Source organism: Aspergillus heteromorphus (assembly GCF_003184545.1).
Source record: "Aspergillus heteromorphus CBS 117.55 chromosome Unknown BO70scaffold_27, whole genome shotgun sequence".
Taxonomy (NCBI): domain Eukaryota; kingdom Fungi; phylum Ascomycota; class Eurotiomycetes; order Eurotiales; family Aspergillaceae; genus Aspergillus; species Aspergillus heteromorphus.
Genome location: NW_020290432.1, coordinates 418,637 through 442,227, shown reverse-complemented (window position 1 = coordinate 442,227; position 23,591 = coordinate 418,637). Strand labels below are relative to the sequence as shown.

Sequence of the window (23,591 nt, the reverse complement as noted above, 5' to 3'; positions counted from 1 at the left end):
GTCCACCACACCACCGCCCCTCCACCCCTTTTCCCCATCCACCCCATTTTTCCATCCCGATGGATCAATCACTGGTTCGCGTCGAAACTCAGTTCGCAGACGAACTGCTTACCTCAGGCCGAACACTCCAATCATGCGCTGCCTCGCCGTAACCTCGGCGTTGACGAGCTGCCCTGATCCTTTTCTCCTCATCTTGGCTCGGACTTGCCCCCGAGATTGGGTTTCTTAACAGCACTCCTGCTGCTCTCGCTGCTCTCGCTGCCCTCTCTCCCCTCTATCTGTCCAACCAGACACTTCTGTAGTCCCATCTTACTGATCGGCCGCAACCATGTGAGTGCAGCCCGACCGGCCCTTGGCTCGAGGCCATTTCCTGACAAACCACCAGGGTCTACACTGCATCCATGGCCTTCTTCGAGGCACTGTGGGAGGTGAGGATACACCGGCCATGGAGTGATCAAGCTGACTGGATAGGCCGGGGTCACCCATGTCTTCGTCAACCTGGGGTCTGATCACCCCTCCATCCTCGAAGCCATGGTCAAGGGTCAGAAGGAAAAGCCCACCGAGTTCCCCAAGATCGTGACCTGCCCCAACGAGGTGAATCTATGGATACCTGGATAATATTGAAGGAGAGGGACTGACCCCGCATACTTGACAGATGGTGGCGCTGTCCATGGCTGACGGTTACGCGCGGTTGACTGGCAAGCCCCAGTGTGTCATCGTCCACGTTGACGTCGGCACGCAAGGCCTTGGGGCAGCCGTCCACAACGCGTCGTGTGGCCGTGCTCCCGTCTTGATCTTCGCCGGTCTCTCCCCCTACACCCTCGAGGGAGAGATGCGCGGGTCCCGCACCGAGTACATCCATTGGATCCAAGATGTGCCCGACCAGAAGCAGATCGTGTCGCAGTATTGCCGCTATTCCGCGGAAATCCGCTCTGGCAAGAACATCAAGCAGATGGTCAACCGCGCCCTGCAGTTCGCGACTAGTGACCCCCAGGGCCCCGTCTACCTCGCGGGGGCGCGAGAGGTCATGGAGGAGGAGATCACCCCGTACATCCTCAACCAGAACCACTGGGTGTCCGTCTCTCCGGCCGCGCTGCCTACGGAGGGCGTCGAGTTGATCGCCTCCGAGCTGGCGGCCGCCAAAGAGCCCCTGGTCATCGTAGGCTACTCTGGCCGTAGTGCCCAGAGTGTCAAAGAGCTCGTCACCCTAGCGGACACATTCAAGGGCCTCCGGGTTCTGGACACCGGGGGTTGTGACATGTGCTTCCCCGGAGACCACCCAGCCTATCTGGGAATGCGCTTCGGCAACCACGACGCCGTTAAAACCGCCGACTTCATCCTGGTGGCCGACTGCGACGTGCCCTGGATCCCCACGCTCTGCAAGCCCTCCGACACAGCCCGGATCATCCATGTCGACATTGACCCCCTCAAGCAGCAGATCCCCGTCTTCTACATCCCCAGCATCGCCACCTACCGGGCTGAATCGGGAACCGTCTTCAAACAACTCAACGCATACATCGCCGCCAACGCCTCCCTCCAACAGACCATCGCCTCCCCAGAGAATCTCGCTCGCAGCAAACAGCGCGAAGAGTCTTTCCGTCAGACCCGCCAAGCCATCGCCGACCTGGCCGCTCCTCCCTCCGGCGGCGCCACCGCCCCCCTCAACGCCTCTTATATGATGGGCCAAGTCCGCCAAAGCTGTCCCGAGGACACCATCTGGGCCATTGAATCCGTCACCCTCACGGGCATCGTAGCCGACCAGGTCGCCCCCTCGATCCCCAAATCATGGATCAACTGCGGAGGCGGCGGACTAGGCTGGTCCGGCGGCGGCGCGCTCGGAATCAAGCTGGCCACAGACCTCGAGCACGGCGGCCCCAACAAAGGCAAATTCGTCTGCCAGATCGTCGGTGACGGCACCTACCTTTTCTCCGTCCCGGGCTCCGTCTACTGGGTGGCCCGCCGCTACAACATCCCCATCCTGACCATCGTGCTGAACAACAAGGGCTGGAACGCCCCACGACGCAGCATGCTCCTCGTCCACCCTAACGGCGACGGCTCCCGTGCCACAAACGAGGAACTGAACATCTCCTTCGCCCCGACCCCGGATTACCCCGGCATTGCCAAGGCCGCGTCCGGCGGCGTCATCTGGGGGGCCCAGGCTGCTACCGTGGCTGAGCTGCAGGAGCTGCTGCCGCAGGCGATCGAGACTGTCAAGAATGGCACCACTGCTGTCCTGGAGGTGCAGCTGAATGGGACAGAGGGGAAATATGTCGCTGATAAGTGTGCGTGATTGTGATTGGACGGGCTTTTCTCTGTCTGCGGTTAGTTGTCTAGCTTGCGTAGATAGTATACTATTCAATATATTATGGTCCTGAAGATCCTCTTGCACAATCTTCCAATTCTGTTACCCAAGCCCTCTCCCTCTTGAGCTACATACATACAATCATACTGGCAGAAGACAATGTAACTAGTCATTATTATATATGAAAGATGTTATCTAGGGTTTCATGCCTCACAAGTCAGCCTGTACTGCGACCCTATATTTTGAATTTTAGCATGAACCTGAGCATCTATAGTTGAACACAATCAGAACCACGGGCTTGTAGCTTGTTGGATAGGTCATCCAAAATTGACATAGTAGGACAGGAGTATGCATAAATAACATTTGAAGGCATGCATACTAGGTTGTAATCACTCCAGTGTATGGTATTGGTCATCGTGATTACGTTCGATCTGTGGGTGAACGAGAGCTAAAATGGACCAGCAAATATGGTAAATCCCAACGAAATGATTTCCCTTACAACAATATCGTTGAAGGGGATATCTCTCCTGGGGCTTACCTCGATCTTCTAAAAAAAATATATCTCAATATCACCATACTACCTCTTACCTGACGACCGTGGGAGTCCAATGAACAAAGCTAGTACCTTACGCCACCCAGGTAAGCGGCTACTGAGCTCTCTTGACCATCAAATTCTGATTCTCCAGATCTTAATCCATCCAACATCTTTGTATCAGATTCCTGTCGCACGGCTTACTATCTTACTTCAGACATGATATCGGCCTTGGTGACTGTGGGGGGAGCCTACAGCAAGGAATCGATGCGGCAGGCGCCAGATACATAACTCCAGGGACCGTAGGAGGCTACCAAAACACGTCACACCCGCTTCCACCGCGACATTCTAATTCCATAATCATCTATGATCTTGATGCCCAATGCATCACGTGCGAAACTTCAAAGACCCCACCAAACTCTTCTTTTCTTCCTCAGGCTCCACTCCCTTGAGAGATTTAACCCCTCCCAGAGCAGCATACCAGAGACAGCGAGCTGCTCGGGAAAAAACAGAGCCGTGCGTAGCGGGATGGACTGTCGAGGTCAGCGAAAAGGGCCTCTCGATGGCCGAGAGCAATGAGTTCTGGTGGCGTACCAAATTTGGGCTTCGCGAGCTGAACGACTAGCACCGTGACCAGAATGGCACACAGATCCAGGAGGTACGCGGACTAGAAACCAATGTACTTCTCCATCAACGTGGTGGCAATGCTTCCTAGCGAGCCAGCGTTCACCATCCTAACTAAGATCACAGACCGATCGATAATCGTACCAGTAGTATACGTTATAGATGTATTGGATCGTCCCCTCGCAGCTATTTTTAAATAAACTTATTTATTAAATCTAGAGTCTTCCCGCGGTGCTAGATCAGAATAAAATAAATAGAATAAAAGCAGCCTGTATCAAAGAAGTGCCGTCATCATGACTAAGTTACTACCTATTTGGGTGCTTGGAAACATTTTATTCTACAGCACCAAGTCAGTAGTATATATATAATGATCTTTACCCATTCAATCTTCAAATCTCTCCCCCTCTCTTTCTTACCTTCTCCTCCATCCTACGCAATTCAGGTAACCCCCATTTCCGCATCCACTCGCACCCCACAACATCCTCGATCGTCGCCCTCTTCCTCGGCTCAAGAACCAACATCGACTTGACCATTCTACCAAACGCTCTCTCCTCGTCCTGCTCCCAAACCCCAAAATCTACCTCTTCCATCTTGCTCGTCCGCCGTCGTGCACCCCGTATGCACGCAGGAAACCGTTGATCCCAGTCCCTGGCATCGTTAGTATAATACTGCCTCAAGTCCTCCTTGACAGCTTTCCGCCCATCCTCATCAAACCAGTTCCCACGGTTCTCCCACTTCCCCCACCATCGATCCGGAAGTTTCCCGAACGTGTCAACATGTTCCCTGGTGACGCTATCCCGTCCAGGCACAAATACCTCAAAGGGGGGCGCGGATCCAAAAATCTCCCAGATAGTGCATGCCAGGGTCCATATATCAGCGGGAAAGGAAAGACAATCATCCGCCTCAATATCAGGACCAGCAAAAAAGGCCTCCGGGGGTGCAAGGAGGTGTGGAGTATGACATATGAAGGTTTTGGTTATAAAGGGGTTGAATGCTTCTCCAAAATCAGCTAAGATAATAGGGCAATCTGATAGAGTAATTTCGTCGCTTCCGAGGCCAAGCCAGAGGGGAACAATGAGTTCCGAGGGAACTCCGGGATCGAGAGGGGCACCGTCGCAACGAATGACAGGCTCCTTCTCGGGCTTCCCAGCCCGTTTATATAGCTGATTAGGAGTCATGTGCTGGAGGCTGGGCGGGAGACGAAGAAGAATATTTCCCAGGTGAAGGTCTACGTGTTTATTATGTGAGGCTCTGGAGTGAAAATATGAGCTTCCAACTACATACTACCATGAACAATTCCCTGGGAATGGATAAATTGAACCCCAAGTACAAGCTGTGCGGCAATAGCTCTTGCGGCGGGTAGATGAAGGATCCGATGGTCTGCGGCCTCTTTCGCTTCATTAATGTTGACCCTCGCAGGATCCATGACTAAACACCGATGGCTGCCATTCGGTCCCGAGAAGAGAAAAGAATCAAGCAGGGTCTGTACCATCGCATTCCCGGGAAGCTGTGAGTTGGCCTGTGTCAGTTGTGTCAGAAACTGCCACTCGTGTGCAGTGCGCTCTGCGGCTTCCGCAGTGGAAATCTTCAAAGCAACCATTCGACTATTCTGCTTATCCTCTGCTAGCCATGTCGTGGCTGATCGACCGAATCCGAGTTTATGGATAACCACGTACCGACCGCTGTGGAATTCGTCGCCGATGTAGACCGGGTGGTAGCCACCGGGAACGTAATAGTCCACGCGCTCGACGTCGTCGGGATCGATGTAGCCGTACTTGACTTTGCTGGGCTCCATCAAGGTCGTAATGCTTCTGCCGGTTTTCAGGACGCGCCTCGCGTGGAGAAAAGGAAGAAGAGATTGTCGGAATGCCGTGGGCCGAGCCAGGCATCCAAGTGCAAACATCGTTCGCAGTGCAGAAGCACACTACGGGGAGAGACTCATGGGGAAGTTGATTCCAGGCTCAAGCGTCCCCGACTCCGAGCGGGGCTTGGACGAGATACAGCCGTGGCCAACCAAATGGCACCACTGCCTGGCTTGACGATGCTGCGGCAATGCAAGTCAAACTCTCGGTTAAGGACAAGGAGCACTTGCCCAATGACTGGTAAAGAGTATTTATATTAGCATGTGTTCTCCCTCTGAAAGGGAAAAAAAAAAAAAAAAAAAAAAAATCAACCCGCATTTTCCTGCTCTCCCCTCCCATCATGTCGACCGTGAATCTAGTTAGGTTTTACTTCCTCTTCCGACCAGATACCGCCAACCTTGCTCGTCGTTACCTTGCCATCGCCTGATTCATCCAAGGGCCGTCCTAATTCGGTGAGTTCCCCCATCCTCATCATGCAGGCCGAAGACATGTTCTCACGGGTCCATTCTTTTTTTAGATCGACCATTCACAAAACCACCACAATCAATGGCAGAGTACAGGAGGACTATCTACCCGTAATCAACCGGCTGATCAGAGACTCTAAAACGTGAAAACTGACAATCTGACCAATCAGAGGGCTTGAATCGGCAAAACTAAAAGCGAGAATTATATATGTTGATATTCCGAGACTCCCTGTATAATAGAACCCCAATAATCTCATAGTTGCTCTACGACACTACAAGCTCAGCTCGAGTCGGTCCCCTAACAGAAACGGCTGAGTCCTAGGCCACCGCCGGGCCAAGCCCTCCTTAAGTTCCAACCAATACAATGGCACTAACCAAAGTGGAGGATCGAACCCAGAGAGAACGAATCCAGTACCATTGGTGGCTAGCTAGTCTGAAGACAGGAGGAGAGAAAGAGAGGAAGAAAGGAAGAGAGCGAAAGAAAGAAGTGGTTGCGAGACGCGCGGAGGAAGTCACGGGCAGGCGTGAAGCTCAGGCACCAACCCGCCGACAAGAACCCTCTCTGATACTTGCTGGATGACCTAAAGGTGCTGTTCGAAATGCTGAATGCCAGTCTCTATGCTCTTTTCCGCATTGCTGAAAACAGGTGATATATATATCGATTTATGAATATATATATGCTCTACAGGACCAACTACAACTCTACAGGACGACCCATCGGCCTCGTCTGATCCTCAGGAGTAACATGCACCTCCCAGAGTCTCGCCAAGTCACGCGGGAATTCTTCTTCTCGCTCCTCACTCACCCACTCACCATACAGCTGATGGGTAGTTTTCTGGACCAGAATGCCACGTTCGTCGCCGCCTCTTACAAAAAGCGAGAAGTCGTCGGCAACTCGGACATATTCGCGCAGGGCCTCCTTGGTGTCGAGATTCGCGCCGGTCGTCCAGCTGAGCAGCAATGGTTCGAGGAGCGGCGCGTCGGTGACGCTGGGGTGTGCCGTGCCGATGCTGGTCAGGAACCAGGACGGGGCGGGGATGGCGCGGACGAGGTCGCGGACCGTGTCGAAGTGCGGCCGGTTGTAGAAGGGGCTGACGGTGCGGGACCAGGAGTTGGAGTGCACGACTAGGATGGGGACGGTCGCGTTGGGGTTGAGCGGGCCGCTGGATTTACCGGGGTCGAGGATCAGCCCGGCGGCTGGGGAGGAGGAGAGAGTGGTGAGGGCTTGGAGGGCGCCCGTGGCGCCGAAGGAGTGGCCGGCTAGGGTGAGGAGGGTGGTATTGAGACGGCCGGCCCAGGAGGGGAGGGTGGTGATGGGGTCGCGGGTGTTGGGGATCGGGGTGCCGTTGGTGATGGCGTGGAGCAGGTCGACGGCGGCGTGGAACTCGACGTCGCGGAAAGCGAGCTGCGCGCGTTTGAAGGCGTCCCTGTCCAGGTCGAGGTCTATATCGGAGGGGCGGAGAGGGAGGACTTGGCGGCCCGGGGAGCCGGCGGAGGTCTTGACGATGGAGCCGGGCCCGCTGCCGTCGCGGTGTTCAATGGCCAAGGCGACATGTCCGCGGCTAGCGAGTTCCCCCAGGAAGTTGGTATAGTCGGTGCGCGAGCTGACATCGCCGTGTGAGAAGACAGTCACCGGGAAAGCCTCGAGGCCTTTTTCGCCGTTGAGGAGCGGAGCGTCCACCTCCGCGGGGATACTGACGGCGCCCCCCACAGCCCACAGGCCAAAGGTGAAGATGGGCCGAGTGAGGAAATTCTCGACACCGGCGACACGGGCGTATCCCTGGGCCGTGAGGCTGATGGGGCGTGGGATCCATGGGTACCGGGGCTTGCGGGAGCGGAAGTGGCGGTCGGTCGGGTAGTAAACAGTGGCCAGGAGTGTCTCGACTTCAAAGGCCGGCTGTCCGGTGCTCTTGACGGCAGCGTCGACGACACGTTCAGGCCCGCCGCTGAGAGGTACTTCTAGATCGACGGCGCCGACCCCGTAAGGGCCTGTATAGGATGGCAGCGGAGAAGCAAAGAGCGGTGAGCCCCGAATGAAGCAGTAGAGGGCGTAAAGACAGAAGGCGCCAAAGAGGATGGACCGCCAAGTGAACCGTCGGTGGTGATGGCGCGAGTCACGCATCCATCGGGGCTGCGGTGTCTGCTCGATGGGCGAGTCTTCGCTAATGCGCAGCTCCAACTCAAGGGCCTCGCCAAGAGGCGGCTGTTTACTGATGCTGCTCATGATGGCGATACTAGTGTGCTCGTAAGTTTGTGGATTGCGGTGCTTTTATGTATGCTGACACTGGATCGATGACGTAGATCCCACGTGTTTTTCCACTGACGTACAGCCCCGTTGCTTTTATCCACCGCCACAAGACTATTCTTATTCTGCCTGTCTGCCTGCGTCACGTGTAAGGCAGCCTGGCTGGGTATAGTTAACTTCTTAAATATAATGAAAATGGGATCTGCCACGTGGCTAGTTCATATGAAAAGATCATATTTAGGTGTATTCATAACTTCTTCAATAGGGAGGCAGAGGGCGTGGCTGTAGGGAGACGGGTGTGATCGTAGCACACCCCTATCTACACGACCAGGAGTTTCCTCCCACCTCCTCTTGCTTGATGGCATGGATTCTTCCTGATGGGAAGACTCCTCAGCAAGATATGTCCAAACGTTTACTTGTATGTAGCACAATCGAAACGAGGACAAAACTCCGATATCCCAGCGACGGCAGCAAAGGAGGTGAGCGACGACCCGTAACAAATGCATTGGCCGAAAATCTGACTATCAAGTATAGCTAGCACTTTGTAGGTACGACTTGGGGACGCCCATTCGTAATCCCACAGTTGATGTTGAGCTGATATTTGTCAGTATTATCGAAAGCGCCCACAAACGAAAAATCAATCCCCTCAAGCCTGGATAATTCTACGCTATATTCTCTTGCTGGAGCGACCGCGAAATATCGACATCCATGAAAAGCAGACATCACATATCACAGAAGGGAAGGCTGAGGCAGCGAGTACGGATTCGTACAGTATAAAACACATCTTATCAATATATGCGGATAGAATAGTTAGCCCTAACTGGAACATTGATTCACCTCACCTATACTCGTATCCACTGACGTTAATATTCCGTATTTCCCAGATTTTATTATATACTATTCGAATATCCGAATCCATACCTTCAACTAAACCCGATCGACTAGTCAAATGGTCATAGTCAGCGGGATCAGTGATCCTTCCAGACGAGTTTTTGCTAACTATTGTCCGCAACCCTGTCAGCGATAGTTATCCCGTCGACTTTTCCCCTTTTTAGTGATTCATTTGAGGCAAGTGAATTAGATTTGCCACTGATACCACCACTGCCCGGATGGTCTAGTGGTATGATTCCTGCTTCGGGGTCTATGTGGAATTACTCCTCTTATATACATAAGATTGAAATGCAGGAGGTCTCGGGTTCGAATCCCGATTCGGGCCATATCTTTTTTTTCGGCCCTTTGATTTGGTATCCGGGAGGGACTGCTTGGTCTATCTATCTATCCCTATCTATCTAGTCTTGATCCGGTGCACTAACAGTGGAGGAGGGATGTAGGATGGAGGGCTTGTGTGCCCCCAAGAGGAGACGGGATAGGTAGGAAAGGAAGGAAACCTCTGCGAAGCAGTCATATCAACCCAGTCCCACAGAAACCGTACGGTATCTTTGTCGCCCCTATATATTGATTGGTATAAAGGCGTTTGGGTCTCCATCGTCAGTGACTTGTGGTTGATATCTGCCCCCCCCCTTTCGGATCAACAAATCCACGTAGCCGCTTTTCTTACCCTCGACCGCAATCACCCGTGCCTCGTATGCATCTTCTTCCATAGTCTCGCGGCTATTAGAGAGGAGTACTTCGAGGAGAAAAGTATGGAAATATCGCCGCGATCCAAGACGACCCGAATCTCATCACCGAACTGATCCTGCTTCAGCCGACCTGTCTCGAAACGTTCAAGTGCGCAAAGCATTGGACCGCTCCCTTTCCTTAAAACTAAGGATCTCATGCTCGACAAATCGGAAGCTCCAGCGTACGCTTCAAGTAGTAACTCAAACTTGATTCCAACCCACCAATGCTATTAACCTCGGTATCTAGTTGCAACAGCTTCAGACATGATCGCGCCCGGGGAGACTGGAGGTATCTCAGGCACAATGAAGCTAGATTACCGTGTGCGATGCGCTGGTCATCCCCAAAGCCTACATCCGGAACGTCTTCGTTCGCGCACAAGAGGAAATCGCGTAGATGCCGATGGCTGAGGCAGATCTTGAAGAGAGTACAAATGGCAACAACCATCTCTATTTGGGGCATGGGCTGCCACTCGCTTTCATGGTACTCAGCAGTCGTCTTTTGTGTGGATTGCCTGTACGCTCGTGGATTGGCTGGTGCTTTGCCACTATGTTTCTTTAAGCACGGATGTGAGAACGCCAACTATCGATTTCAAAGACTAACTCACTCGCAGATGTGGGAACAATTTAAGGAAACATTAAGGAAGGCCAGCTGATAAAGCCAAATACAACTTCAGGGGAAAGGTCGCAGAACGTGACCCTCCGGGTTTTGTCTTGGGAGTTTCAGTAAAAACACGCATGGTAAAACCATGAAGACCTGCTTTTGCGATCCCAACACGCCAAATCCAACGAATCCGCAAGATCACTCAACAGGAGCATCACAATCATGATACTTGGTCAAATTGAACAGGCTCTTGGCATTGTCCCTGCCAACCTGGACATATTGGTCGCGGCCTCCCAGCGCCTTTTCGATCTCCTTTTGCTTGTCATCGTACCATTGGCATCCGTGCTCGATCTTCTCGTAGGGGTAGTCCACGCTGAACATGATTCGATCGGAGCCGATATACTCGGCCACGTACCGCAAGGTCGGGGTGCTGAAATGTCCGCTGGTGGTGACGTAGATGTTATGACGGAAGTAGTGCAGCAGGTTCTTCTGGCACATGGTGTCGCCGTTCTTCTTGGCCAAAGGTCGCTCGACGTCCTCGATCCAGTGATTCGCGCGCCAGAAATCGAATGGGATGCGCTCGCCCAAGTGGCCCACGATTACCTTCAGATTTGGGAACCGGTCAAAGACACCGTTTGTGATCAACCCCATCAAATGCAATCCCACCGCGTTGGAAAAGCTTTGAGGTGGTCCAACGAGATACTTCCGGCCCTCGTATGCTGTTTTGTAATTTGACTCCGTCGGCGCGGCAGGATGTAGATAGACAGGCACGTCCAGCTCAACTGCCACGCGCCAGAACTCGTCGTATCTGCGCTGATCGTAGAACAAGGGCCGCTCTTCCTGCTCGGTGTGCTGCACGTCGTTCAACAGGGCGCCATGGAAGCCGAGGTCCTTCACGCATCGACGGAGTTCCCGGCCAGCCTGGGCGGGATCGTGCATCGACAGCGCCGCAAAGGCTCCTAGTCGGTCACGGTGATCCTTGATCTGTTCATGAATGTAGTTATTGACCTCTGTGGCATGCCGTTCAGCCTTCTGGCGGTCTTTGATGCCCTGAATACCGGGAACGGTGAGGGAAAGGACGGTGTAGCCGATGCCGTGCTTTTCGGAAATCTCGAGTCGTTCACCAGTGATCGACTTGATCTGCCGGAGATAACGCTCGATCTCATTGGGGGCGATGTACAGGGCTGCTTGCTCGCGGCTCTGGTCGGCCTCAGAGGGGATCTCGTAGGCTTCTTCGAGGGTGATCTTTCCACGCATTGCGATTGATTGGGTGGGTTGGCTTGGTTAGGGGTACTGTGTAAGGTAGTTCAAGAAGCAATTGGGTATTAATTAAAAGTTTGGGGAATTATGAAAAAAGTTGGATGGTTTTGAATACTTTGAAGGTCTTTATACCCAGCCCCCTTCCTTGTGATACAGTCCATTGTCCACCGGATATTCTGTTGGGAGGAGGGCGGTGCATCTTCCGCTCCAGCACATTGAGGTTGAATGGGTTGGAATTCAGTTCCAACGGGGTTGCAGAGAGAGGGGAAGTTCCAGATTCCTCAAATTAGCTTTCGGGCAATCATTCCTCGTCTTGACGTATGTCTATAAGACACATCCGGTAAGTTCCCCGGGGCTATAGTTATTTTGTTCAAAGCTCATTGTTGTGGAGGTTTGACGTAGGTGACGATGGTTGGCAGTGAGCAATTTCCGACAGGGGTCTCCGGCGGTATCCCAATTGTTGGTATTTGCTTGTGATAGGAAAAGGGTCAGAGAACCATCTAGATCAATGGTGGAGGGGTCACCTCGCGGTGGCCTCTTGCCTGAATGAGCGCCGTCAATTTCCGGTCCAGATAAACTAGGGTGACAGTAAGTCATGATGATACATTTAGATACGCCAAGCCCACTGGCATGATCGACCTGAAACCCCTCGTCGTGGCATCATGCTTCGAAACAAACTTTGGTAGTAGTTGCAGAGTAGTATACCCCGCAAGCGGGGGCAAAGCTAATATATATACAGACCGTGTCTGCCTTAATGCCTTACTGCCTTGATGCTTTTATGGGCGCCTTAATGCCTTGGGGGCCTGAGGTCTGAGGAGAACCCCTCAAGGGCATAATGCACTGTTGCATCTTCTTCTTTTACTGCTGGTCCGTTGACTATTAGTAGTAGCAGTAGCAGTTCTGGGATTCAGCCCAGTGCCGTGGTAGGGTCTCTCCTCTTTTCGAAATTTCCTCTAGTGTGTCAAGCTAATCAACATATGGTTCTCTAGATTGCTCATAAGCGTTCTGTGGGCCATTTGGATGCTTCTGGTCGAAATCATCTGCATGGTCATTAATTCTTCCATTATTACTAAGGTGGCTAACTTGCTGGGACGGCTGCTGACTGACTGCCTGAATGGATATGCTGTCCAGTCATATTAGATTGCAGCAGGGTCCGTCTGCTGTGGCCAAGATATAACTATAGCTCGACGCGATTATAGCTTTTTGCAATAGTGCACTACACTACTAGACCGGATACAGGTTTTTAACCCGGGTGAGAGAATAAATAACTTAGCTGCGTATACTCCGTCTTCAGGGTCAAGACCCGGAATATCAGTAACCTTTTCAAGTGAAATTTAGCAATCCCGTTAGTTAGTCTTGAACTGAAACATTTACCAACAGATAAACAGGGTGGTTATATCCACTACATAAGTAAGTCTAACTGGAAGCACCTAAGCTGCCCGCAGTGTTATCCTTTGTACCTCCCAATAGAGGCGCTCTTTCCTCATCTAGGCTAGATAGGCCTCTTGCGGCAGTAATGTGCAAACCACAGCAAACTAATCTGCACCAGCGCAAAGACACCATTATCTGCGGCAGGCCATCCCAGCCTCAAGTACCAATATACCGAACCCAATGGAAATATGAACTCCAGAAAGATGATCGAATGTGAGAAACATCGCAACAATCTCCTCGCCAGGCGCCTAGCCCACTGCTGATACCAGATCACCTGACCGGCTCCCTCTAAAAGCGGCCACGTCCGAATGAGGCAGAGTTGATGCCTGACTCGGATGGCCGCGGGCCTGTGCCGATAAGTGCTCCGGTCCCGGCGATAGCCTTATCTAGGCGCGGGGTTGGCGAATGATGGCGTATTGCCGGTACCGCCCGTCGCTTCCCCTCGCTTCCCCTCTGTGCTTGACCTTTGCGCTCGATGCAATGATGATTGGATCCCATTGTGCAGCGCAAATAGCAAAGAGCTCCCAGCTCATTCCGGACAGGCCAATGGCGGCTCGAGGCCCATGCAGCCACCCCTTGTGACGGCGTGATAGAGGGACGCAGTTGGGGAAGGCCGCAAAACGGAACGCGGCACTGCAGCAGGGCGGGAACTCCAATACGGTACCCGATGACAGTACGGAGTACCTTGTCTCATACACGCCCTTGGGCTGACGAGCGTGACATCGCGTCAAATGAGCGCTCGTATCTCCTCCGAATTAGATAACAAAAACGCGGTGAAGCTGCGCCGACGGAGCTGCTGCTGCTGCTGCTGTCACTGTCCCTGACTCCTGACTCCTGACTCCCTCATAGCGGGGGCCTCTCGCGTGCGTCGTCGACTGTCGCAACGAGCCAATCGACCCAATGGATGGCTCCTCGGCGGAACCGGTCCGCCCACCTTCTTAAGCGGAGAAAAAAGCGGACGCCTGCGTGACTCCAACTCCAGTCTCTCTCCCTTTCGCCATCGCCCGTCCCAATACCCTCATTTTCGTCTCTGTCCCTGCAAGTGTCCGGCTGCCCGCAGATACCTTGCGCCCTGTTTATACCACCCATACGCCCCCCTGAACAGACTTCCGCGATCAATTCATATCCTTGCTCCGAGAATGAGTCCTCCCGCCGCCGTAGATGAGATCGTGGGCTCGGCTCCCACTTCCGGCCCACTGGTGGTCGATGCCATCCCTGCCCTGAGGGCCAAAAGCGCCCAGATTCCCACGGGTATTGCGCCGGCCACGAACAGTGACATGTTCAAGAGCCAGGTTGGTGCCTTTTCTGAAAGATATACTTCAACGGTGGCAAAAGGCTAACCTTCCCCTTGTTTTAGCACTGCTACACCAAGCCTCAGTCCAAGCGCTGGGACCGTGAGTCGTCCAATTGCCCTATTCCGACCACCTGTTAATTCTCTCAAGATATCTTCTCCATCGAGTCGAAGGCCCGGAAGGTTAGTCCGCCGAGAGACATTGGTCGAGATATACCCGGAACTAACCTGGGTCATTGCTTAGAGTTCGACCCTGAAGGAAGCGGCGAGATACCTCAAGAACCCCGGCCTCATCTCCCTGGGCGGCGGTCTCCCCTCCCCGGAATATTTTCCCTTCGAGCAACTGTCCGTCAAGGTTCCCACGGCGCCTGGCTTCACCCCGGAGGAGACCCACACTTCCGGTGCGGTGTTGACCGCGAATAAGGGTGACGTGCGTGAGGGGAAGAGCATCTTTGGTGAGTGGCTTCCATCGTGATACGTCGCGGAATACTGAGTAATTTTCCCGGCAGACTTGGAGGTCGCTCTGAACTATGGACAGGCTACGGGAACCCCGCAGCTGCTGAGGTTTGTGACGGAACACACTGAAGTACGTGGCCGTCCCTACGAAATCTGGCAAAAGCTAATCCCAGCAGCTCATTCATAACCCCCCCTATTCCGATTGGCAATGCTGCCTGACGGCCGGTAGCACTTTCGCGTGGGACACGATACTCCGCATGCTTTGCGACCGGGGTGACTACATCCTGATGGAAGAATACACCTTCTCGAGCGCCCAGGAGACGGCGCTGCCCCTCGGCATTCGCGTGGCCCCAGTCGGTATGGACGGACAAGGTCTCCTGCCCGAGTCTCTCGACGAGGTGCTCAGCAACTGGGACGAAGCTGCTCGGGGTGCCCGCAAGCCTCACGTGCTGTACACGATCCCCACCGGACAGAACCCCACGGGTGCCACCCAGTCGGTGGAGAGACGCAAGGCCGTATACCAGGTTGCTCAGAAGCATGACGTTTTCATTATCGAGGATGAGCCGTACTACTTCCTGCAGATGCAGCCTTACGCGGGCCCCGACAGCGAGCCTGTCCCGCCCCCGGCGAGCCACGAAGAGTTCATCAAATCTCTCGTCCCGTCCTACCTGAGCCTCGACGTCGACGGCCGTGTCCTTCGTGTCGAGTCCTTCTCCAAGGTCCTCTCCCCGGGATCGCGAACCGGCTGGATCGTTGCTTCGGAGCAGGTGGTGGAGCGGTTCGTCCGGAACTGCGAGACCTCCGCCCAGAACCCGAGCGGTATCGTGCAACTGATGTTTTTCAAGCTGCTGGATGAACACTGGGGCCACGCCGGCTACTTGGACTGGCTGATCAACCTGCGCATGCAGTACACCGGTCGCAGAGACTCCATGATGCACGCGTGTGAAAAGTACCTCCCCGGTGACATTGCCAAGTGGATCCCCCCCGCCGCGGGCATGTTTGTAAGTGTCCCAACACTGTCCTATTTCACAACTCCAAGCTAACAGATCAGCACTGGATCGAGGTCGATTGGAAGAAGCACCCCGGGCTTGCATCCGGCAAGACGCGCCAAGCCATCGAGGAGGAGGTTTTCCACGCCGCCGTTGACAACGGGGTCCTTGTGTCTCGCGGCAGCTGGTTCAGGGCTGGTGACGCCAACGAGGAGAACATGTTCTTCCGCGCCACCTTTGCTGCTGCCAGCTCGGACAACATCGCTGAAGCGATCCACCGGTTCGGTGACGCTTTGAGGGCCCAGTTTGGTCTGTAGAAAGACCCGGCTTGGACCGTAATTACCATAGAAAGACATACTTAGATAAGGCACGAAGATAGAGATTTTGCATGTTTGGTCTGGCGTCAAGCATTCTGAATATACACATTGGATTACCTTTTTCTTACCACTCTTTGGCTTCCCGTAACACCTCCAATCCACCCCAAGAAAGCAGCAAGTCGACTAATTGCCAACCTCTCGAAACGCACGCACCGACCGGCACCGGAGTTCTCGAAAACAATGTTCCGCCAGCGATCCACAATCGCATCCGAACGATCTGGAACTTTAATCGGACGTTTGCCCAACCCTGACTACTGTTTTCCTGGGTGCTTCTCAACTCGTCCTCCCAGAATGTTGACATATACAGGTCGGAGATGATGCATCCTGTGACTTGAATACTTGATTTTGCTGCCTTGATACCCTAGATTTCCTTTTTTTCCTTCTTGGTTTTGTGCACATCCCTTTATTTGTTCACTCCGCTCCCATTTGGAGATCGGCTCCTCGGCTCCTTTTTGTCCGTTGGTTAGACCAGCTGGTTTGGTTGGTGAATTGCTGTTGGTAAGTCTATGTGTCTTTTAATACTGGGAGGGGAGATATTAGTGTCCTTGAGCTGGAGGGGCTCTGTTACCCTCGAGATGCTGGGTTTCCAGCCTGTTGTCGATACTGTCACGTGATGTTATAAAGGGAGCCCTGAGTGCCTGAGGTTGTATAACCTCGACCGATACTTTTTGTATTTACCACGTGTGTTTGGCTCTGGGCTGTTTAAGTCTCAGATCCTACTCCTCTCGTCTGCTTTCTGGGCTTGTTTGCGGCTCTTGCCACGTGCGCCTTTCGCATGGTGGATCTAGAAACCCTTGTCACTATCCATGGCTAACCATTTCTAGATCAGTATAGTGGTGAATACACCTACCCCGCCTCAGATCAGCGACTGTTACATCGTGGAAAACACGTTCTCGTGGATCCAACTTCCTATATACAAAGAAACTTTCAATATTCATCACTTCGTCTGCCCAGTTGTTGGGTGAGGCATTATTTGCACTCTGAACTGGGCTTCACTATCAGCTACGAACGTTTGTTGCTGTGGGCCCCACCTGGAATCCATCACGGGACTGTGGGAGCTTCACTTGCCTTTTAGCTCTCTGTATTGAATTCTATCTCCGATATCTCCGACATCTTCGATATAGGTGCTGGGTGTCAATGTTGTATTAATTAAGGTGAGAATGCTGCTATTTGCTGGAGCAGTTGTGTTGGGGTTGTTAAGCATTGAGCTGATGGTGATAGTATACTAGCTATATTATATAAAGCTTGGGTATATAGGCTGTGGTCATCCTTCAGAGCTGGAAAGAAGTGACGGGAATAACAGTTTCCCTCGAGGTCTCGACCCAAGACACGGGACGAGTTCTATTTTTGAAACTTTTACAGTGACTTAGATGTAAGTGACTGAGTTCCCAACCTCTGTTTAGCGTCTGTGTCTCCCTCTTCTTCTCGCCTTCGTCTCTATGATCTCTCACATAATCTTTTTCTTTCTATTCTTCTCCACTCTCATTCGTTCCGCCATTCCTCCTCTCTTCCACACCCAATCTTTATCTTTGTTTTTGTTCTGTTCATCTTTGTTGCCATCTGCGCTATCTGTATCACTCTTGATCGAAGACTGTTCTGGTTGTTAACCATGTCCGGTGCGCCTTCTGACCTGCAGCACCCAGGCCGTGAAATGTTTGACGTCTCCCAGTTTGTTTGTCCAGACAAGCTAACATCTGCTGCAGCCCGTTCCAGCTACCGTGCTTCCGTGAGCGAAGCCGTTTCTGTGAACATCTTGATCCTGAAAGCCTCGAGGGCGTCCAGCCAGCTACCCCCGAGCTCCTGCGGCAAGGTGAGAAGCAAGAGACCAGCGTGGACTGGAATAAACTGACGAGTATCTAGTGTTTGAAAGCAATATCAGTACCACCGTCGATCGATCTTCAAAAGGGTGCGTTGACACTTGCCATCTCATAACACGAGAAACAGTTCTTACTGAACCATCCAGACTTTGGCCATTCAAACGCATTCATCGGGCCGAAGAGACCAGACGCAACCTCAGAGAGAAATACGACATCGACTTCCCCTCCCCTGGCCATTATACGTCCGGCTTGCCGAGCAATACATCCAAGCCCGCGAGCACTCCTGATCTGAACAGCCACCGATACCTGGCGCTTCTTGGTCACCGACGCAAGGCCAGCGAGGAACAGGATCCGTCCACCAAGACCAAAAGGATCACGAAGGGTCACCAGAAATCGGCGTCCGACGGACAAGTGCAGACTGCAGCTGGCACTGAGATTCGAACTCGCCGGGGTCTTTTTGGCCGCCGGACCCTCAGCGATCCATCCAATTCTCGCTCTCCGCCCGATCCCCACGAGTCCAACAGCCTGTCTGCGACGCTCCGCACCATCCTGACCCGCCGGGGTGTGCCAGCAGACAAAAACCGCGCCCAGCCCATTCAGCTCGCCGATCCCTTGCTCCAGAACGTGCCTCCGCTGGGAATCCCGCCTCTGTTCACGCATTTCCCGGGATATCGAGTTGGTGGCCTGCCGCTGCCATACGTGAGTGGAGCCCGCGAGACCGAGGAGGGTCCGTCTTCGTCTTCGTCTTCGCCTTCCGCGCCGCCCCCCACGCCCACGAGGACTCCCCCTTCGCCTCCCCTCCATCTCCCTGCTTCTACCTGTACCAGCACCTTTTTTTACGCTTCTCCCTTGTCGCCTTTCGTGCGCTTACCCAGTGACCAGATTCTCCGGGGTCCCACTAGAGATCTCCTCCTACGCCCTCTACGCCAATCTCCTCTGCCGTCGGTCCCGTCCCAGCCTCTCCACCAGCGTCCGCTTCACGTCCTTTGGCATCCTCTTCGCTGCAATCCCTTGTCCGCACAAGCCGCTCTACAACCCTTCCGCTATTCCTCCTACTTCAACACGCCCCCGCTCCCCAAACCCACCATGGATCCCTCGCGCGGCTCGCGATTTCTGGACCCCACGTCCGCCGTGGCGGCCATCACAAAGCACAAAGCCGAAGCCATGAAGCTCGCTCGCGAGCAAAGCGTGGCGGTCCAGGAGATGTGTCGACGAGCAAAAACCGAGTGTCCACCGTACGAATTCGAGGAACTGATCGGCAAGGGCTCGTACGGCCGCGTGTACAAGGGTCACCAGCTTCCCTCGCGCAAGGTGGTGGCCATCAAGGTGCTGGACATTGATTCCATGGACTATCAGTCGGTTCGGGATTTTCGGGATGAGTCGATTAAGGACTTCATCCGCGAGACGAAGGTCATGAAGCAGGTGAAAGACTCGGGCGCGAAGAATATCAACGCGTTGATTGAGGCGATTTCGATCCATTCGCAGCTGTGGCTGGTTTGTGAGTATTGTCCGGGTGGGAGTGTGAGGACTTTGGTAAGTTGGGCTTATTGCTGTCGTCCTGTTGTGGGCGCTGATCTTGCTAGATGCGAGCGACCGGCGACCGGCTGGAAGATAAGTATATCATCACCATTGCACGAGAACTGGCCGCAGGGCTGCGTGCTATCCACGATGCCGGCATCATTCATCGCGATATCAAAGGTGTGTTTGTCGTGGTCTGTGCGGAGTAGTGCTAACGTGGTGCAGCTGCAAACATCTTGATTCATGAAGAAGGAAGATTGGAGATTTGTGACTTTGGTGTTGCAGGGGTGCTTCAATCGCAGATGGACAAACGGTCTACTTGGATTGGAACGCCACACTGGATGCCCCCAGAGATGTTTGCAACTCGTGGTGAAGCCCACCAGTATGGTAGCGAGGTAAGTCAGTCCACCGATGAAGACAGCCCCTGCTAACTTCGCAGATCGACGTCTGGGCCTACGGGTGCACACTGTTCGAATTTGCTACAGGAAATCCCCCGAACTCGAACCTTCGCGAGAGGATGCAGATTGGCCGGCAGTTGACCCGAAACACCCCGAAGCTGGACAATGCGAAGTACAGCGACGGCCTCAAGAGTCTCGTTTCCTATGCGCTAGAATCCAATCCGATTTCACGCCCCTCGATGGCCGATGTCATGACACACTCCTATATTGCTGATACCGAGGAAGCCTATCCCACTTCCTCCCTCAGCGAGCTTGTCCGGAATTACTACCAGTGGTCGCAGCGAGGAGGCCAGCGTATCTCTTTGTTCCACCCTGGAGGTGCTGCGGCTGCAGAGGCGCCAGGCGCTGAAACCAACTACGACGAAGACTGGAACTTCAGCACGACGGATGGATTCGAGCGTCGGTTCTCCGTCATCGACCTGGATCAGCTAGCCGCCTCTCTGGCCGAGATGGAAGACGAGATCAGCCCGACGACCAAGACTGGTGCAGAGAACGAGGCTGGGGACGACGCTTCGGATGGGGAGATGACGACTGAAGATAAAGCGAACTTTGATGAGCGCGTCCGTCGCGGGGCCGAGGCAATGGAAGGTCTGTTCAACGAAGACAAGCCGAGCTACAAGTACGAGACCAAGAACGACTTCGTGCCCATCGAGCCAAAGCCCCCCGTATCCGACCTTCCACTCCGCACAGATACCGATCGGTCGTCCGTCACTTCCACCTTCATCGATATCGACATCGGCTCCTTCGACTCGTCGCACTATGCCGCAGGCGCTACCTCCGCGCAGCCATTCCAGCTCGCAGATGCCGACACCATTCGGGCGAATCGGACCAGTGGCCGGCAGCACCGGAACTCGATTGACGGTCGTTCTCGGTCGTCCAGCAGCGGCGTGAGCAGCAATCAGGACCCCGAAGAGTTCCAACCGTCCGCTCCCCGTCCTCCCACCATGGACTGGAAGTTCCCTGTCTTCATGCAAGTTCCAGACGAGGAGGGCGAGCCAGCCCGCGAGCCCGAGCCCGAGATCGCGCCGGAGACGAAGCCCGCGGAGCCCGAGACGGCAGATAAACGAGCTACCATGGAATGGACGTTCCCAGTGATGACCGCACCCGCGGACGACGGGCCAGAAAGCCACGTCGACGCAGGTCGGTACGACACCCTCAAAGCTCCCATCATCGACATGCAGACATCCGCCACAGTCCGACACTCCGTGATCGGCGAACCGGGAGACTCCCGGCCCTCTACATCGCGCTCCGAGTCCAACGCATCCGTCAGCTCAGAGGACGCCTACGATCCCTTCCGATTCGATCGTCCCTCCACGCCTACCGGCGGTCTTCTTGACGGACGTCGAGAGAACAACCCCACCGAGATGGTCGATCCCCTGGCGCCGCATGACTACGAACCCAGCGTGATGGATGGACCCGGCCCCGACGCAGAAGACCCCGGCGAGATCTGGCAGAAGCCCACTGCAGGACCCGGAGCCGACGCTGACCGGTCTCCCGCGCTGTCGGAACCATTCCCCACGGCTGTCCCCACGAAGCATCTCGACCTCAACTTCCCTTTCGTGCCCCCTGCCTCTGCGTCTATGTCGGATGCCCTGCCTACCGCGAGGAATAACTTCCCGGTGCTTACTACTACGGAGGGAGAGCCGATCCTCTTCCCTGAACTTACCTTGCCGCAGCTGGATACATTTGATGCTGGTGCGGGGGACCGTGCAATGGCGGGGGAGCTTGACCGGCTGCTGGAGAACTTTATTGATTCGTTGAATGCGACAAATGAGGCGTTGTCGCGGGTGAGTATTGGGCCGGAGGTGAGATCGGACTTGAGCTCGACACCGGAGCATTCGGAGTGATGGTCTGCACATATGCTTGTTGATTGTTGATTGGATGGGGTTGTTCTATGGCTGGTGGGTAACGAGTTACGATTATCGTGCATGTTTATGGCTGCGGTGTTGTCATGGCATCTGGAAAAGGATCTCGCATGTTTCTGCTTCTGATGGGGTGTGGTGTCTAGATGGGGAGGGAAGGGGAGTCTTGAGAGCCGGCTATGATTTATCTATTCGGATGTGGATTTGCTATGGAGTTACGAATGACACAGTGGAACATACTCCCTCCCCCATCTTACTTACTTCACTCCTTCACTCCTCACCCAACCCCAGAAATCCCCAGCATAGCACTCCCTCTCTCTCCCTTCCCCCCAAACCCCATACCCAACCCCATTGTTTACCCTCCCCAACGCGCGCGAGAGTAAACGAACCCCAAACCCGAGCCTCCACCCGCCACGCCACCGCGTCATCCAAGACGTGACGCGTCCGTCGTCTTTTCTCTATACATCCAATGCGAGATGCCTCACTGAGCCAGATCTGCCAGACGTGTCTCTTCCTTGTTTCGGATTCCTCATCTTGCCTTCTATTCTTGTCAATTCTATCCAATTCCAATCCCACTCCATCCTACTCCAATTTCATTCCATTCCATCATATCCCATCCCACCCATCCTATCCTACCAATATCAACTCCAATCACCTCAACAAAACAGCCAACCAACAAACCCTCAACGCAATCAACCATGCCCCCGAATTCACATGTCTATACCCATACACCCCCCTGCGCTTCTCCCTCCCCATCCCCATCCCCATCCCAGAAAGCGAACTGGCCGCCCACCCTGCAGCAGATCAAGCGCCTCTACCATCAGAGTCAATATAAGCAGTGCGCGGCTAGATGCGAGGAGTTGTTGGTGGTAGCGGGGGAGCCGGTGAGTGTTGATTGACCTTTTCTTTCTTTTCTTTCCAATGTGTCTCCGTCCATGTCTACTCCGCATCTCTTTATCTATTTTGGTTTGGGTTTGTTCGTCCTGTCGATCCGGATGTACATGTACGGATATGGGTTTCTATGCATCAATCCTACCTATCACATTTCTCCGTCTGTCACATACCCCCCACTCACTCACTACACACAAGATGGAACCTACTCTGCCCTTTCTCTTCTTTTTTCATACTCTGACTTTCGATTGATCTGTCTAACCGCGGTAAACGCGACAATCCCCAAGTCTATTATATCCTCTCCTATCCTATCCTACCATATTAATCCACGTCCTTCCCCATACCCTTCCCCACATCCACAGCCACAGTTACAGCCACAATATCTCCCCAAACCAACCCTACACAGCCCCCCTCCCCTCAAAAAGTCTAAAAAAAAGCAATCAAACAAACAAAAGCAAAACAACATACAGCACACAAGACACTAACCGAGATGACAGATCCACAAAACCTACCTAACCTTCTACCTCGCCATCTCGTACGAGGGGATGGGCGTAGCGGCACACACATACTCACGACATAAGTTGCCGTTGCTGATGAGTGCGCTCGAGGGGTTTCTGGCTGCGGGGGTGTGGTTGCCTGAGTTGATTCCGGTTGCGTCTTCATCTCTATCTACTGGAGGAGGGGAGGATGAGAGTGATTGTCGGTATGGGGTTGGGTATCGTGATGGTGACGGTGATGATTCTAGTTCTGCGTCTGCGTCTTCTGCACGTCACGGTCACGTTTATGATGAATCTGACCACCATGACACTCTTGAGAACGATTCTTGGTTACGGGGAGAGGAGAATAGCCCTACCTCGACGCTGGCGAGTAGTCTGGAGGATATGCTCGATGAGGTGATTGGATCTGGATCTGGATCTGGAAGGGGACCTGGAGAAAAAGATGGAAGAGGGTCTCTTGGGAATGGGTCGACTTTTGCATCTGTGTCTGCATCC

The 23,591-nt window shown here is 53.8% G+C and overlaps 6 protein-coding genes and 1 non-coding gene across 7 annotated transcripts; 4 read left to right on the top strand and 3 right to left on the bottom strand.

The window, feature by feature from the left end:
- The first annotated feature begins 6 nt into the window (after positions 1-6).
- On the top strand, positions 7-2,376 carry BO70DRAFT_122435 (putative thiamine pyrophosphate enzyme). The gene is made up of 4 exons (XM_025537967.1): positions 7-330; positions 386-428; positions 472-594; positions 656-2,376. Coding segments are annotated over exons 1-4 (1,803 nt in total). The 5' UTR covers positions 7-328; the 3' UTR covers positions 2,291-2,376.
- An 845-nt stretch (positions 2,377-3,221) lies between these two features.
- Positions 3,222-5,399, bottom strand: BO70DRAFT_431935 (kinase-like protein; the record flags this gene model as incomplete). Its single annotated transcript, XM_025548275.1, has 4 exons — positions 4,743-5,399; positions 3,875-4,686; positions 3,429-3,501; positions 3,222-3,367 (listed from the first exon to the last, which is right to left on the bottom strand). The coding sequence occupies exons 1-4, from the start codon at positions 5,359-5,361 to the stop codon at positions 3,222-3,224; spliced, it is 1,650 nt and encodes a 549-aa protein (XP_025396343.1). The 5' UTR covers positions 5,362-5,399.
- A 623-nt stretch (positions 5,400-6,022) lies between these two features.
- Positions 6,023-8,072, bottom strand: BO70DRAFT_365152 (PAF acetylhydrolase). Its single transcript, XM_025543993.1, has one exon. The coding sequence runs from the start codon at positions 8,006-8,008 to the stop codon at positions 6,479-6,481; it is 1,530 nt and encodes a 509-aa protein (XP_025396342.1). The 5' UTR covers positions 8,009-8,072; the 3' UTR covers positions 6,023-6,478.
- A 1,060-nt stretch (positions 8,073-9,132) lies between these two features.
- On the top strand, positions 9,133-9,245 carry BO70DRAFT_t272. Its single transcript has one exon. It is a non-coding gene; the product is annotated as a tRNA-Pro (tRNA).
- A 980-nt stretch (positions 9,246-10,225) lies between these two features.
- BO70DRAFT_122405 (amidohydrolase family protein) lies at positions 10,226-11,757 on the bottom strand. Its single transcript, XM_025537966.1, has one exon. The coding sequence runs from the start codon at positions 11,504-11,506 to the stop codon at positions 10,448-10,450; it is 1,059 nt and encodes a 352-aa protein (XP_025396341.1). The 5' UTR covers positions 11,507-11,757; the 3' UTR covers positions 10,226-10,447.
- Positions 11,758-13,766: 2,009 nt separating this feature from the next.
- Positions 13,767-16,105, top strand: BO70DRAFT_365148 (aminotransferase-like domain-containing protein). The gene is made up of 7 exons (XM_025543992.1): positions 13,767-14,232; positions 14,298-14,334; positions 14,383-14,414; positions 14,476-14,686; positions 14,741-14,817; positions 14,864-15,688; positions 15,739-16,105. The coding sequence occupies exons 1-7, from the start codon at positions 14,080-14,082 to the stop codon at positions 15,991-15,993; spliced, it is 1,590 nt and encodes a 529-aa protein (XP_025396340.1). The 5' UTR covers positions 13,767-14,079; the 3' UTR covers positions 15,994-16,105.
- Positions 16,106-18,914: 2,809 nt separating this feature from the next.
- Positions 18,915-21,914, top strand: BO70DRAFT_342866 (putative serine/threonine protein kinase). The gene is made up of 4 exons (XM_025541392.1): positions 18,915-19,403; positions 19,454-19,568; positions 19,614-19,783; positions 19,828-21,914. Exons 1-4 carry the CDS (start codon positions 18,957-18,959, stop codon positions 21,691-21,693), a joined length of 2,598 nt encoding a protein of 865 aa, XP_025396339.1. The 5' UTR covers positions 18,915-18,956; the 3' UTR covers positions 21,694-21,914.
- Positions 21,915-23,591: the final 1,677 nt, after the last annotated feature.

What these genes read in the sequence shown, in the direction of transcription:
- BO70DRAFT_122435 (XM_025537967.1), top strand. An exon ending in TCTTCGAGGCACTGTGGGAG is followed by an intron (nt 429 to 471) that starts GTGAGGATACAC and finishes CTGACTGGATAG; the next exon opens with GCCGGGGTCACCCATGTCTT. An exon ending in TCGTGACCTGCCCCAACGAG is followed by an intron (nt 595 to 655) that starts GTGAATCTATGG and finishes CATACTTGACAG; the next exon opens with ATGGTGGCGCTGTCCATGGC.
- BO70DRAFT_365152 (XM_025543993.1), bottom strand. Translation starts at nt 8,008, where the DNA reads ATGAGCAGCATCAGTAAACAGCCGCCTCTTGGCGAGGCCCTTGAGTTG.
- BO70DRAFT_122405 (XM_025537966.1), bottom strand. Translation starts at nt 11,506, where the DNA reads ATGCGTGGAAAGATCACCCTCGAAGAAGCCTACGAGATCCCCTCTGAG.
- BO70DRAFT_365148 (XM_025543992.1), top strand. Translation starts at nt 14,080, where the DNA reads ATGAGTCCTCCCGCCGCCGTAGATGAGATCGTGGGCTCGGCTCCCACT. An exon ending in TCGAGTCGAAGGCCCGGAAG is followed by an intron (nt 14,415 to 14,475) that starts GTTAGTCCGCCG and finishes GTCATTGCTTAG; the next exon opens with AGTTCGACCCTGAAGGAAGC. An exon ending in TGAGGGGAAGAGCATCTTTG is followed by an intron (nt 14,687 to 14,740) that starts GTGAGTGGCTTC and finishes TTTTCCCGGCAG; the next exon opens with ACTTGGAGGTCGCTCTGAAC.
- BO70DRAFT_342866 (XM_025541392.1), top strand. Translation starts at nt 18,957, where the DNA reads ATGGATCCCTCGCGCGGCTCGCGATTTCTGGACCCCACGTCCGCCGTG. An exon ending in CATTCATCGCGATATCAAAG is followed by an intron (nt 19,569 to 19,613) that starts GTGTGTTTGTCG and finishes AACGTGGTGCAG; the next exon opens with CTGCAAACATCTTGATTCAT. An exon ending in CCCACCAGTATGGTAGCGAG is followed by an intron (nt 19,784 to 19,827) that starts GTAAGTCAGTCC and finishes CTAACTTCGCAG; the next exon opens with ATCGACGTCTGGGCCTACGG.